General features: G+C 38.0%; 1 protein-coding gene across 1 annotated transcript; it reads right to left on the bottom strand.

Annotated features, from left to right (window-relative positions):
• Positions 1–419: 419 nt before the first annotated feature.
• Positions 420–13,225, bottom strand: LOC108677040. The gene is made up of 13 exons (XM_047881372.1): positions 12,347–13,225; positions 11,463–11,570; positions 10,306–10,418; positions 9,563–9,948; positions 7,960–8,091; positions 6,568–6,852; positions 5,463–5,552; positions 4,936–5,062; positions 3,693–3,810; positions 3,000–3,089; positions 2,465–2,649; positions 1,350–1,498; positions 420–1,086 (listed from the first exon to the last, which is right to left on the bottom strand). The coding sequence occupies exons 1-13, from the start codon at positions 12,841–12,843 to the stop codon at positions 607–609; spliced, it is 2,760 nt and encodes a 919-aa protein (XP_047737328.1). The 5' UTR covers positions 12,844–13,225; the 3' UTR covers positions 420–606.
• Positions 13,226–16,970: the final 3,745 nt, after the last annotated feature.

Raw genomic sequence — 16,970 nt, forward strand, 5'->3', positions numbered from 1 at the left:
TCGACCATTTCAACCGCAAGTTCGATAGGCAAATGCACTAACTATCCGAAAAAATGTAGCCACGTTAAAGTAGTAAGCTCTTTTCTTGATTAATTCCATGATTTTGGAAGTACATTCGAAACATTGTATACTTTTATTACCGATATGAATAACGCTAACTAAGAAATCGGAGTGTCATTTTTCAATTAATTTAGTTTCATTAAAAATTCGACAATTACATAAGTGAGCAACCTAATGATTGGGTTGAAGGAATATGTATTTTTACGCCGATCGGTTCTTATTTTTCACTCACTACAGGTCGGAAAAAATATAACTCAGTACTCACTGCAGTGAGTGACAGAGGGCGCATTTCTCGTCGAGGACAACGTGAAGTCACGGACGGACGGACGGACATGGCGAGCACAATAGTGCATTTTTTTCCATAAATGAGAAAATGCGCTAAAAAGAAGACGGCAGGGTCGCGACAATCTAATACTTTTTCGTTTTCTTTTAATACTTTTTTACTTTAAAACCTTATACTTTTTCGTTCAGTATAAGGTTTCTAAATTTTATTCAATACATATTCCTCGTGGTTGAAGGAATATGTATTTTTTTGCCGATCGGTTCTTATTTTTCACTCACTACTGGCCTAAAAAAAGAAGACGGCAGGGTCGCGATGTAGGCAGACCGATCGGTAAACACATCAGGGTTTTCATCTTGCGAGCGTTCATCTCCATCGTTAATATTCAACGGCGCCTTATGAAAACTACTCCTTTGTTGCACGTCAGTTCTAAGCATTGAAGTTTCGGGCGCAACGCCATCATCGGCAGGCTGAAAAAAATTCGAGAAGCGACTACTTGTCTGGAAATTTGGGATAGAATTACTCCTGGGTTTGTTCAGGCCAAACTGCTCGAGTTTCTTGGCACTTTGCTTCAGAGATCCAGGAAGTTTCAGTCCTTTGGTTGATGTGCATGAATTTTTTTGGGAGCGTTTCAGAGCATTCATGGACAGATTGGGGAGTGCAGAATACGATGGCATGGGTTGCATCCCCGGGAATGAAGGCAGCAGAGGACGGATTGCAAGACCAGAGGCTGTTGAGGTGCCGCTCTGTATATGGTTTTACAAAAGTGTGAAAAAATTCATTGTTATCATTATATAAACTATGAAAAACATTTGATGTGAAGTAGAAGCAAACTTAAGGTTGAAGCCCATGTGTTTATAGTCCATTTGTTTCAGCATAAGCATCATTCTTCCAATCAGAAAATGGCTTAAAACAATCATTTTCATCCTAATTGATCATCGACTATATAATCAAATGAATCGCTCTAAAGTTTAAATATTTTAACATAAAATATGTCTTGCTCTCTCACCGTTTGGGTGGTAGTTCTGCCGTGCTGCAAGCTTGCCCCTAGGATGGACCCAGAGGTCGTTGGGTGGTCGGACTCGGAGACTTCCATGGGACTTCCGTAATTAGGGTTCACCTCGGCAGAGCTACCTGACGTACCCATGGAGCTGCTACCTGTTAAAATAACATAAAACTTCAATAAAAAAGAGCCAATTGCTGTGTGTATCGCTATTTTTTCCAAGTAACAGCTCCCAATTACAAAATTATTAAAAATATTAATCAAGTACACAACGATCATATAAACAGAGAATTACTCTGTTAATTTTCGTTAATAAATTATTATGATATTTATCAAGTACACAACGATCCTAATAGAGAGAATTACTCTGTTAATTTTCATAAATAAATTCTTATGATAGCTGGTCACTATCATAACGAATGTTTCACAAAATTGCAACTCATTCCTGCAAGTAAATTGTTTTCCGCTGTCGTGTGGCACAAAATTGCAACTCATACCTGCGAGTAAATTGTTTTCCGCTGTCGTGCGGCACAAAATTGCAACTCATACCTGCGAGTAAATTGTTTTCCGCTGTCGTGCGGCACAAAATTGCAACTCATACCTGCGAGTAAATTGTTTTCCGCTGTCGTGTGGCACAAAATTGCAACTCATACCTGCGAGTAAATTGTTTTCCGCTGTCGTGTGGCACAAAATTGCAACTCATACCTGCGAGTAAATTGTTTTCCGCTGTCGTGCGGCACAAAATTGCAACTCATACCTGCGAGTAAATTGTTTTCCGCTGTCGTGTGGCACAAAATTGCAACTCATACCTGCGAGTAAATTGTTTTCCGCTGTCGTGTGGCACAAAATTGCAACTCATACCTGCGAGTAAATTGTTTTCCGCTGTCGTGTGGCACAAAATTGCAACTCATACCTGCGAGTAAATTGTTTTCCGCTGTCGTGTGGCACAAAATTGCAACTCATACCTGCGAGTAAATTGTTTTCCGCTGTCGTGTGGCACAAAATTGCAACTCATACCTGCGAGTAAATTGTTTTCCGCTGTCGTGTGGCACAAAATTGCAACTCATACCTGCGAGTAAATTGTTTTCCGCTGTCGTGTGGCACAAAATTGCAACTCATACCTGCGAGTAAATTGTTTTCCGCTGTCGTGCGGAAAAGAGTTGACTCGGCAAGGCTGCCGTCTTCAGTGTTTCGCGTCGCCTCGAAGTGACGCATGTGTTGCTGCACTTCACCGTCACTTGTGTTGAATTTGTAAATCAATTTTGTACCGTCAATGTGGTACAAGATACCGCGTTTGTAGTAAGTCCTGCAAAGAGACATTTTTCAGTAATTTAGACACAAATGTAAACATTGTTTTTCGCGCACAGTCCAAGCGCCAAACCTTAAGCGGAGAGAGCTACAAGCAAATGCGAAACAAGTTTAAGGTAAACATTTAATTTAAATCAAAATAAAAAACAGTTATTTGAAGCATCGTATTGTATATATTCAGAATAATAAGAAAGTTGTACCATAATATGGAAAAAATATAGGCGCTCTTACTTAAAAGTACGGAAAGAAATGAATCTAAGCGGCATTCTATACCTCATGCCACGCAGGCATTCCATACCTCATGCCACGCAGGCATTCCATACCTCATGCCACGCAGGCATTCCATACCTCATGCCACGCGACATCTTCTCGTAGTTCATGTTGGAATTCTTCCGTGCGATGCCCCAGAGCTGTGCCACCATGTCGGACTCCATGATCCTGTTAAGGAATTAAATTCTACTCAGAATCCTACTCAGAACTAAATCCTACTCAAAATCATACTCAGAATATATAGACGAATAGTTTAGCTAAGCACAGTTTTAAAACATTACTTTTATATTAGGTTTCTGCAAAATATCATTTCTAATAGAAGCACTAGCAACTGAAAACTATGGGTGACTTACTGAATTTTCTTGTGGAACATGAATGAATGAAAAGTAGTAAAGTGAATGAATGGCCTCTTTCATGTGGAACATGAAAGAGGTTTAACATGATCGCAAAGAATTTCCACCCTCAATCTTTTATTTTTGTTTGGGGTTGAAAATTTGTCAATTTTTTAGCGTTCGTCTACTCGTATTTAATCTCGATATGAGTAAAAACCTGATAGATATTCAGTGTGATTGACAACTTAGATCACGTCTAACATGCACGTGCAGAAATGTAAATCGATTGATGTAAATTAAATCTGAAGCAAATACTTTATGAAAACTTATAATTATGTAATAATATATAATAATTATATATAGTATAACATATATTATATAATATATAATAATAATATTATAACATCATGCATAACATGAAAATAATAATATATGTTACCTGAATACACCATTGCTGCGATCAAGCCACCTGATGTAGACGGGACAGAAGCGCGCGTCGTGCAGCAGTTGTAGTAAGAACTTCCACAGCAGCACGCGGGAGCTACCGCCCCCCGACCCTTGAATTGAGAATTCATTGAATACATTGTTTTTTTGATAATTTTCTTATAGGTTTTCCAAATGTATCGGACAATATTTTCCGTTTGCACTCGTAAATTGAAAATCTGGGTAAGCGGAAGATGATTTTTGGTGTTACAAAGAAAAAAATATTGCTCGTTATTATTTTGAAAAACTAATAAGAAAATTGTCAATAAAACAAATTCTATGGTCTTCAATGAAGCATGCTTTGGGGAACAAATAATGCTATCTTATACTAATAACAGCACACTCTGCCATCCTAAACCTATAACAACATATAAACTCTGCCATCCTAAACCTATAAAAACATATAAACTCTGCCATCCTAAACCTATAACAACATATTGAAGCTATTGAAGCTATCAGTATATCACGAGTGCGTTCATTTTATGTTTCGGAATGCGCTTTTTTAAGCAAGTAAAAATTTGAAACTTGAAAAGGTATACCATAATCGACTTCTATTTACGATTTTCTTCAATACTATAGTTGTATCAGTTTATATATGAATAATGTGATGCCATAAAGATGTAGCAGTTTATGTATGAATAATATGATGACATAATGAAGTGGCAGTTCATGTATGTATACCCTCATCATAATGTTCAAATTTCAATTTTAAGCGTTATAATAACTCTTCTCTTGCTTGATAATGAATATTGATATATTCGAAACGTCGCATTCCAGTAAAATGTCATTTGGTAATCTGCTTTCTTGATCTCCAAGCACCTGCAAGAAATTTCGTTCGGCGGATCGAAAAAAAACAATAAGAAAATTGTTCATAAAAAGTACGCTCTGGTCTTCAATCAAACCTGTATAAATGAAGAACTTCTGCCTAACTACACTAATCATCATAATGTGTGTATGTTTATGTATGTATACCCTCATAAATCTGTCTTCTGATTCCTCACTTCCTAATTTCATGATCGTTTGATTAATACCAGTTAATTATGCATGTAAACTGACGTCACCTATAGCCCCTACCTATGATGGTGGACATGGCTCCTACCTATGATGGTGGACATGTCTCCTACCTATGATGGTGGACATGGCTCCTACCTATGATGGTGGACATGGCTCCTACCTATGATGGTGGACATGGCCCCTACCTATGATGGTGGACATGGCTCTCAGGTCGCGGGGGGTGTGAGGTCCCCCCAAGGGCACCCCCAAGTAAGGGGATGAGGGGAGGGAGCCATGCAAGGCGCTGCGCGGGGAGTTGCCCAGCGAGGGTGTCTGCTCGAAGAAAATATTTATGATAATGAATGATTACAATAATAATTATATAATTATAATCATAAAGTATATAAATAATACTAAATAATAAATAAATAAATAATAATAATAATATTTAATAATAATAATAATAATAGCAGATTAATTCCATGATTAATTCTTGCAGGTCGCTAGTGGTTTGAAATAAATAATGAATGAATAAAAAATGCTAATTTATAACGGTGTTCAAAAAGACTGCGTCACCGCCTGAAGAAACAATTTACTGACCCACCTGGGAGTGATATATTTAATTAGTAATATTATTATTATAAATATATTATTTGAATGAATTCTTATGGATATATCGTTGAGAATATTACTAGAATGAACAAATTATTTTCGACAGGAGATCACAACTGACCGAGTTAGGCGTGCCCGGGCTGAAGGAGAGGTTAGACGTGGCTTCCTCAGGCAGGAAGGTGGCCCCGGTCTTAACTTTCTTGACGTTTGGCTGTCAACACGAGAAAAATTAATGGTTATATTGTCTAAATAGAGATGCACTTTCCTATACACAGCACGGGGAAGGAGCTGAGAAAAATTAATGGTTATATTGTCCAAATAGAGATGCACTTAGCTATACACAGCACGGGGAAGGAGCCGAGAGAAATTAACGGTTATATTGTCCAAATAGAGATGCACTTTGCTATACACAGCACGGGAAGGAGCCGTGAGAAATGAATGGTTCATGTTGTCCAAATGGTGACACTTGCTAAATAATGATATACCCGAATTGATAGTTGATAGTGATGAACCGCGGAGCTTTATATCCCAGTTAATTTTGTATGCATTATTCAAGTGAATAACGAAACGAAGGTCAGGTTTTTGAAATAAGAAACGAATATAAAATAATTCTCAACTATTATCGCCGTATTGTTGAAGAAATCCTTCACAACAATTAAATCCACAACAAATATGGTGCAATTTAAGCAACCAACTCATCTGGAATCCTTTTGAACGCAGCTAATTTTCTCGCAGATTATAGTTAACTTAAAAACCTTCGAATCAACTCGACTAATTATCTCAAAGATTATAGTTAACTTAAAACCCTTCGTATAAACGTAAATAATTATCTCATAGTTTAAAATTGCCTTAAAACCTCTTGTATCAACGAAACTAATTATCTCATAGATTATAGTTAACTTAAATCCTTTCGTATCAACGTAACTAATTGTCTCATCGATTATACAGTAGTTAACTTAAAACCCTTCGTATCAACTTAACTAATTATCTCATGGATAATAGTTGATTTAATACCCTATTAATCCACTAAAATCTTAATTTTCTCGTAGATTATGGCTGAATTTAAACCCCGTTGTATCAACGTAACTAATTGTATTATAGATTATAGTTGACTTAAAACCCTTTTAATCCCTTAAAACCTTAATTGTCTCGCAGATTATGGTTGAATATAAACCCCCTTGTATAAACGTCACTAGTTGTATTAACTACATTTAAATTAGACGCACCTGCGTGTGTGCGAGGTCAGGAGTGAGAGGTCTACGCTTGAGTGCAGACCGAGCCATTATGGACGATGCTAACGCGTCGGAGTATGAAGGGGGAGGTGAAGGGCGTTGAAGGGCTGGTGGAGTGAACGTGAACACTTTCGGGGGTGAAGGGGAAGTGAAAGGCTTAGGGAAGAGGGGAGTAAGAGGCTGGGAAGAGCAATGGAAAGAGGGGGAAGTGGGAGGGGAGCTTGAATGTGAAAAGAGATCTTCCATGATAAGCTGTGGCATCTCCAGAGTTTGCGCGATCTGGAACAGGAATGCGGACAAGCGATGTGAACGCATTTTCTTATGCTGGTATTATATAATAATACAATACATAAAATAATAATATAACGGCTTAAGCGTTTAGTAGGCCCTAAGCCTGTCGCCGATTCTTAACATTGCAGAACATCCACAACATGTTGCGGTCTCGCACTCGCAACTCACTGCTACAATTCTGCTGTGCTTAACCGCCCGGCCTCCTTGCCGATTCTGACCAGAAACTGGCGCACAGAGCTGGGATCGAACCCGCGCCTATCTGCTCCAATCTTGGTACTCGGAACATTAACCACTGGGCCACCTGAATGTCCTAATGAAAATGAGGACATCCTCTCAATTATATTGAGATGATAAGCAATAAAGCCATAAGTCAGGTAGAAATAACATGATTGTGAGAATGTTGACCGAGTCAGATGGAGATTTATAACCCAATACATCGCCGACTGATGCTTAAATTTCGAGCATAATTTTGCTATCCAAAAGACATCTCTGAAGAACTTCATTAAGTAGACCATGAACTGAGACTAGGGATATTATGAACTTGATTATCATGGAATTAAGTTTTTAGTAAACTGATATTCATTGCTAACGCTTCATATAGTCAATATATATACGTATGTAGTCTCTGGTCAATACGCCGGCCCCCATTATATAGGCATAGTTCCCTACAAGGTACGAATCCTAGATATCGGTGAACCTCTTCGCGGGTATCACAATAGTTTTTTGAGCAGAGTCATGAATGATAGTAAACTATTGTTACAAAAATTGTAATATAATGGCGACAATCAAATAGATGCATGATTTTAGAATGCAATTGCCCATCCTTCTATGCAGCCACTGACCCCCAAAGCAGCCCAATGACTTTAAAAAAAAGTTAATTAGGAAGGCCACGTTAAGGGAAAACTTTATAGTGCACTCAGTCTCTATATGGGTGATCGCGGTAACTAGAAATTACCTACAAGGACTGCAAAAGGGTAGAATTATATTCATTAAACAGGCTGACCTATTACAAACTGATTTTTTGGTAATTAGGAAAAACTATTTTTATGTATATGATTTATATTATATTATTTGTATTTATTACAGACTAACTACCTTCAAGACTTGCGACGCGATGGTCTTGTCGAGACAGGCGGTGCCGGTGTAGCAGATGGTGACGATGGCTTGCAGAGCGGCAGCTGGCGCGCCCGGTACTACCACCACAGCTGGCTGATCGCAGTGCGTATCCTTGCAGTGGTAAAACATGGATAAATTATAGCATAAAATGGGATTATTAATACAATTATTGTTATTTGTCTATTAAGTAATTAATTATTAAATTTCTAGACGGTTAAATTATAGTCTAAAATGGGATTAATAATACAATTATTGTTATTTGTCTATTAAGTAATTAATTATTAAATTTCTAGATCCTCGAGTTAAGTGAGACAAGAAATGGATGTACCGCTAGAGCTTCCAGTACATGCACAATGCGAAAAGAAATGAATGTCCCATAGATCAATTTATTGTTAAATGCACCAAGAGAGAGAGCTCCCGCTAGAGCTTCTAGTTCAGTGTGTTAGGGAATAGTATAAATTTATCATATTTCTTAGCAACAATTTTTCCATTTTCATTTAGACTTTTAGTTCCGCAATTTAGGTTTTGCGTACTTACGGATTCATTCATTCATGTTTTTGCTACGCGCTGGTAAGGACTACAGGGGCACAACGCAATTGTACAGATCTGTTTTACTGAATATATTGTGAATTCGGTGCTTTATATGAACTGAAACCTTTTCAAGACCGTGTCAAGATAGAGCAATTAAGAAATAGTCCCCAGTATGTGTGACAAGAAAAGATGTCCCGCTAGAGAAACGTCTAGTTCTAGTTGCTTTAAGTGCAAGAGCATATGTTTAGTCTTAAAATGCCTCGTACCCTACGGAACAACTGATGTCTAGAATCGATTTTAAATCTACCGTCCATTGAGAAGATCTGATCAAAAGGCCAGTCTAGTCAAGAAAAGCACAAGAATCGGCGACAGGCCTATCCAGGCCTACTCTTTAATGCCGAAGATACTATACAATACTATACTATACTATACTATACTATACTATACTATACTAAGTGCGTCAGGGTGAATCAGACGCGGGTAACCGCAGGTATTGGGCAACATTTCCTGCAGCTCTGGAGACCGTGGACAGCAGGACGCCTGTCTTCCTGTCTCTGTGATAACGCCTTGAAGAAAAGGCGTTTAGGGAAGCTCATGATAACGCCTTGAAGGAAAGGCGTTTAGGGAAGCTCATGATAACGCCTTGAAGAAAAGGCGTTTAGGGGAAGCTCATGATAACGCCTTGAAGAAAAGACGTTTAGGGAAGATCATGAAAATGCCTTGAAGAAAAGGCGTTTAGGGAAGATCATGATAACGCCTTGAAGAAAAGACGTTACGGGTAGCTCATTATAACGAATTAACAAGCCGTACTCATATTGAAATTAATGAGAAGTGTTGTAAAAGTTATTTTCCATTGATTCCTCAACTCAGGAAAGGGTTCCATTAGAACCCGTGTTCCGATACGGTGTTATGAATTTCCATATATACAAATAGACGAATCTTTTATTTTCGATTGGCCCCTTTATTTATTATTTATTATATTTATATTTTTATTTTTATTTTTATATTTATTATTTATATTATTTTCGATTGGCCCCTGCAGAGGACTGACCTGCAGCACACGTCGCAGAAGGGGACTGACCTGCAGCACACGTCGCAGCAGGGGACTGACCTGCAGCACACGTCGCAGCAGGGGACTGACCTGCAACACACGTCGCAGCAGGGGACTGACCTGCAGCACACCTCGCAGCAGGGGACTGACCTGCAGAAAAGGACTGACCTGCAGCACATGTCGCAGCAGGGGACTGACCTGCAGCACACGTCGCAGCAGGGGACTGGCACAGACCATCACGAGGCGGTGGACTTGCACAGAAGCCCCATCACTCCCCACGAGCGTCATGTCGGTGGAGCTGGTCTCCCCCTGGCGTGAGGAGACAAACCTGCACACCCACGCCCTGTGCTCCCCCCACCGCACCTGGTACTCTCTGGCCCCTCCTGCTGGGGATGAAGGCAATCTTTTAGTTAATTAATAAATTAATAAATTATTTATTATTAAATTATTGTTTTATTTCTTAAATTAAAATTATTTTCATAAATAATTCAAGCACCATGGTGTGCCTGAAGTGTGGCAGGAAAATTATTTTTATCTTATTTGCTGTCCTTTATCGATTTTTTTAATCCTTAATATTTAACATGGTTAGAACAAAAAGACTACAGGTGACCCATACATATAATATATCCATGGGGTATAGTACAGAGACCAGGAGGTGTACTAGTATATATATATGTATATATAATATAGGGTATATAACGACATATAAAGTTAAACTAAACCTGAACATCTGTTTTAATTACCTTGGGGCAGCTCTGCTTGGACTTGATGTGGAGACCCAACCTCGAGTTCCTCCTCCTTCACGCGGGGCTCGCTTGGGTCCTCAGTTTGGGGCGTGGGTGTTGGTGCTGGAGACCTGCAGGACCAAAAATTTTGTTTTTAAATGTTATTGAGGGATTTCTTAATGAGTTTGAACTTTCATTCGGTGAAATGAATGGGTCATATTGTCCAAAAAATAACGGTAAGGGCCGGTTCGGCCTTATTATTCGCTCTTTTTATTGGAGGGTTCAGTTTGGAAAGTCGTCAGGGACTTTGTGATGAACTTACGTGCCGAGATATAAAATAAACTAATTCTGAAACAGAATTTATTCAGGAACGAAACAAAACGAAGAACGACAAATCTGGTAATTAATACAAACTTTAAACTAAAAATTTTAAGTTTAATTAATCCGAATACAATATTAACAAAGTACAGGAGCGGCGGATAGGTACTGGGCTGCAACGAGATAAGATCTCTAGCAAAAAAAAAAAAAAAAAAACGTGGTAATCCAGATGAGGTGCTATGCTGAAAATGGATTTGTATATTTACACATATCGCAAATCTTATTGTTGCATAACATACAGAGCAAATTAAAGTAGAACACAGTAAAAACATATCTGAACCTACATATACGTTCATTATACAAAACTTAGCAACGAAGCTACGAGGGTTATCAAGTATCCTATACTGTTTATACTAAGCTCGAGACAATGTTTCGTTTTCTTGTTCTCATTCGCTCTCAAGATATCCAAAACCATATCTGAACCTTTCATCTGCAGGTGCCGAAATTCATTACACTAAACTTTCCAACGAAGCTATGGGGTTATAAAGTATCCTATACTTGTTATACTAAGTTCGACACAAACGTTCATTTTCTTGTTCAATCTCGCTCTCAAGATATTCAGAATATTCATACAAATATTCTAATTAGATGCTACATACTTATTAGTAGAAGACCTATATAAATCCAGAATAATAATACAAATATTCTAATTAGATGCTACATACGTATTAGTAGGAGACCTATAGAAATCCAGAATAACAATACTAATATTCTAATTAGATGCTACATACTTATTAGTAGAAGAGCTATATAAATCCAGAATAACAATACAAATATTCTAATTAGATGCTACATACTTATTAGTAGAAGAGCTGGTCCGACCTCCGAGGGCTTGAGGGAGAAGGTCGCTGAACGGGGGAGTGGGGAGGGGCAGTCCCCGCGTCGGGGTCTCGCTCCCGCTTAGCCTTCGACATAGATTGTGCATAATAAATTATATAAAATATTTAAATTATCACAATATAAAAAATATAATAATACATTATTTATAACGCTTTAAGACCTATATAGATTAGCTTTTTTATTAATATTGTGCATATTACATCGGTCTGAATGCAATGGATGACTTGCGCACAAATTTAGAAAGAAATAAAGCACATTACGAAAACATGAAAAAATTGAGACCAAAAAGGAAAACGTTATTTATAGCTGTAAGAAACTTATTGGGTGTTACACAAGGTAAAAGTGTTTCAACAGATTGGTGAACAATTGAAAATTACACTCCTTAACAGGCCAATGTGACACTTGGAGAATGTACAACTTCCAAATTACAAATATGACGTGTACATATACACGTCATATTATGTCAAATTGTACGTATCATTTTCAACGAAGCTTAGCAGATATTAACAATAGATGTCAAATGTTGATAATATCTACACCATATGAATGGGCAAAATATATATGGGTTTAATATATTGCTAGCTTTAGTAGGTTAATCCTATAAACGCCTATTCTATAGAATATTATCAACGACTATCTTATAGGTCACGATCCCATTTAGAATCGTCAGTTATGGAAAGATCGGGTTCAAAAGGCCGGATCACTTGTGGAATCATGTCACAAAAAGTACAAGAATCGGCAACAGGCCATTGGCCTATTTCTTCAGTACCGACACTTCTATTCTATTCTATTCAGAACAATTGCGAACGCATAACCAAGCAAGCGTAAAAGTTATATTCACCTTGCGTACGCATCGAAGAGTCTCAATGAATTACTGAAGTGAAGGACGTTATCGAAGACCGGCGACGCGAGTGCATGGCGGAGGAACAGGTTGTGGGGCAGAAAAGGTGACGACAGTCCACTGACGAAAGAGTTCATCGTTGAACCAAAAGAAGAAGGTTGAGTAATGGCCTCCGATGACGATACCTCGGTAGTTTCAAGTTTAAAAATTGAAGGTTCCACCTTATTACACGACTCTTGCTCATCGTGGCAGGGTGAAAACGACTTTAGGGTGACAGAGGTCTGAGGAGTGTAAGGAATCCCGTAAGATGAAACGGGTCCGTTCAGGGTTGAAGTTGTCAACGTAGACGCAGAGCAACAACTGGATTGAGGTACACTGTCTCTCAGCAGAAAGTCACCCACCGAAAAAACTTTACTGTCTGCAGCAGTCATGGAGTGAGATTCAGGCTCTTCCGTTAGTTTTGACCTGTCGACCAGGATGGCTTCAGCAGCAGACATGATGACTCGTGTTGAAATCTTTGTGTTGATGTCGTGCTGTGATGAGTCAGGTCAGATCAGACATGCCCGGTAGATGACACAGCCTCCTTTCCTTCCTATCTTCTTGCGCGGTCTTCTGTCGCCGTGCGTTTCTAAATCCAAGTTTACTCTTTGGTTCGTTACTGACTTGCTGCACTTCAATATACAAGGGGAAAGATTAGAAAAAATGTGTTTTGGTCCAAGGTTGACTTCTTTTTGACGTGGTTGACTTCTTTTTGATAGTAACTGCAATTCGTGACAAGAATGTAAATTTAGGTTTTATACCAAGATGGCATTTAACGAAAAATTATGTTAACGAAGCAGCGGTACTTTAATACGTTTTTTACGTCATGTATTTGGTGATCTCAACACTGAAATTATAGGAAATTCAAGAAAAATAAAAATGCATAAGGTACAAAAAACTAATCCGTTATGAACATAAAATAATAGAAAATGACATTAGGTATCTGAATCGATGAAATAAATATAAACGGAGCGATTAAATTTATTAAATCATTAATAATGGCCAGTCACATAATATACTCTTGCACAGTCAGCAAATTAAATTTTAGCAATCATTCTACAGAGCACAATTAATTGGACTAAAACCGAACTATATGCCCCGCTACAGGTGGCACTGAGCGGTGCCACCATGCGCAGTGGCAGTGCCATACTGGAGACTCTGGCACCGCAGGACTCGGTCCCGGATGAACGTCCTTATCAAGGGACTCCTCTAGCTGCCTTAACCTTTGGCCTTATTATTATTATGATTATTATTATTTTAAAATTATTATTATTATTAATATCATTATTATTATTAATATTATTATTATTATTATTTTTATTATTATTATTATTATTATTATTATTATTATTATTAATAATAATATTATTATTTCTAGTATAAAAATTATTTTTATTATTCATAGCGATTGTGCGGAAAAGGCCCTTCTGCGCAAAATTGAAAAGATGATTCATTATTATTCATTACTATTTTTGGAATATTTTCCTAGCTAAATCGTAAGTGAATTTTGCACGAGGAGAGAGCGCCGTTATGTGCAATATAGTTAAGGTAATAATGATTATTATTATTAATGCTATTAATACCTGAAGTCTAAGTGAACCTTGCGGAGCCCATAAGAAAAAAATACCTTATCAGTATAATTGATATGGAATTTGTTATTTTAATATTAATAATTTTTATTCTACCTGAATCATAAGTGAATCTTTCCGAGTTCTTGAAGAAAAAAACTTTAGATGAGCAGTATAAATTAATAACATATAATTATTAATATTATTTATCAGCGCTTATCATACCAGAAAAGTAAGAAGGTTTGCGACGTTCAGGAAGAAAAAAATAGTTATGTGCCTAATTTAATGGGAACTGGGTGTTATTAATTATCATTATTGGTAATTTCCTCGCAAGTAAATCATTAAACTTTGCATCGTTCATGAGGATTAAACATTTATGTTCATAATAGATCGGTAATTTTTTATTATAAGTTGATAATATTATTGTTATAATTATTATTATTAATATTATTTTTGATAACGCCACATGGCGGAAGAGACAGGGACGCCACATGACGGAGGTGGCAGGGACGCCACATGGCGGAGGAGGCAGGGACGCCACATGGCGGAGGTGGCAGGGACGCCACATGGCGGAGGTGGCAGGGACGCCACATGGCAGGGGTGGCAGGGACGCCACAAGGCGGAGGAGGCAGGGACGCCACATGGCGGAGGTGGCAGGGACGCCACATGACGGAGGTGGCAGGGACGCCACATGGCGGAGGTGGCAGGGGACGCCACATGGCAGAGGTGGCAGGGACGCCACATGGCGGAGGAGGCAGGGACGCCACATGACGGAGGTGGCAGGGACGTCACAGGGCGTAGGTGGCAGGGACGCCACATGGCAGAGGTGGCAGGGACGCCACATGGCGGAGGTGGCAGGGACGCCACATGGCGGAGGTGGCAAGGACGCCACATGGCGGAGGTGGCAAGGACGCCACATGGCGGAGGTGGCAAGGACGCCACATGACGGAGGTGGCAGGGACGCCACATGGCGGAGGTGGCAGGGACGCCACATGGCGGAGGTGGCAGGGACGCCACAAGGTGGCAGAATGGCATGGCTAGCGCCGTACGAAGCTCGGTGGCATTTCCTGCTCCAGTGATAACAAAAAGATTTCTTGCTGTAAGAACTTCTTGCGGTGAACTTTAGCTCCAAGATGATCGTTAACTTTGGTTTGATGATCGTTAACCTTGTATTGATGATCGATAACCGCGGTTTGAGTATCATTATCTCCAAGATGATCGTAAACTTTGGTTTGATGATCTTTAGCTCCAAGATAATCGTTAACTTTTGTTTGATGATCTTTAGCTCCAAGATGATCGTTAACTTTGGTTTGATGATCGTTAACCTTGTATTGATGATCGTTAACCGCGGTTTGAGTATCATTATCTCCAAAATGATCGTTAACTTTTGGTTGATGAGCATTAACTTGGGTTTGATGATCCTTAACCTTGGTTTGATTATCGGTAACTTTGGTTTGGTGATCGGTAACTTTGGTTTGATGATCGTTAACCTTGGTTTGATGATAGTTAACTTTGGTTTGATGATAGTTAATCTTAGTTTGATGATCGTTAACTTTAGTTTGATGATAGTTAACTTGGGTTTGATGATCCTTAACCTTGGTTTGATGATCGATTACTTTGGTTTGATGATCGTTAACTTTGGTTTGATGATAGTTAACTTTGGTTTGATGATAGTTAATCTTAGTTTGATGATCGTTAACTTTAGTTTGATGATAGTTAACTTTGGTTTGATGATCGTTAACTTTGGTTTGATGATCGTTAACTTTGGTTTGATGGTCGTTAACTTTGGTTTGATGACCGTTAACTTTGGTTTGATGATAGTTAACTTTGGTTTGATGATAGTTAACTTTGGTTTGATAATCGTTAATCTTGGTTTGATGATAGTTAAATTTGGGTTGATGATCGTTAACCTTTGTTTGATGATCTTTAGCTCCAAGATGATCGTTAAACTTGGTTTGATTATCGTTAACTTTGGTTTGATGATCGTTAACTTTTGTTTGATGATCGTTAACTTTTGTTTGATGATCGTTAACTTTTGTTTGATGATCGTTAACTTTTGTTTGATGATCGTTAACATTGGTTTGATGATCGTTAACCTTGGTTTGAGTATCGTTAACTTTGGTTTTATGATCGTTACCTTTGGTTTGATGATCGTTTACTTTGGTTTGATAATCGTTAACTTTGGTTTTATGACCGTTAACCTTAGTTTGATGATCGTTAACCTTGGTTTGATGATCGTTAACTTTGGTTTGATGATCATTATCTCCAAGATGATCGTAAACTTCGGTTTGATGATAGTTAACACAAAAAGATTTCGTGCTGTAAGAACTTTTTACGGTGTTCAGCTCCAAGATGATCGTTAACTTTTGGTTTTATGACCGTTAGCCTTAGTTTGATGATCGTTAACCTTGGTTTGATGATAGTCAACCTTGGTTTGATGATCGTTAACCTCGGTTTGATGATCGTTAACCTTGGTTCGATGATCGTTAACTTTGGTTTGATGATAGTTAACTTTGGTTTGATGATCGTTAACCTTGGTTCGATGATCGTTAACTTTGGTTTGATGATAGTTAACTTTGGTTTGATGATCGTTAATTTAGGTTTGATAATCGTTAACCTTGGTTTGATTATCGTTAACTTTGATTTGATGATCGTTAACTTTGGTTTGATGATCGTTAACTTTGGTTTGATGATCGTTAACTTTGGTTTAACGTTGGTGGTTTACAAAGGGATCTGGAACTTGTGCGATCATCGTCCGATAAAGATACGATGATTATTATTAATTTTTGTGAGATATCATCAATTATTTTTGTGGTATTATTAATTATTTTTGTAGTATTATCAATTATTTTTGTAATATTATCAATTATTTTTGTGATATAAACAATTATTTTTGTGCTTTTATCAATTATTTTTGTGCTTTTATCAATTATTTTTGTGATATTATCAATTATTTTTGTGAAAATTACGACTTAGATACTCAAACTCATTTCAATGTACAGAAAACAATATTTACC

This window comes from Hyalella azteca, unplaced genomic scaffold (assembly GCF_000764305.2).
Source record: "Hyalella azteca isolate HAZT.00-mixed unplaced genomic scaffold, Hazt_2.0.2 contig7741, whole genome shotgun sequence".
Taxonomy (NCBI): Eukaryota; Metazoa; Arthropoda; class Malacostraca; order Amphipoda; family Hyalellidae; genus Hyalella; species Hyalella azteca.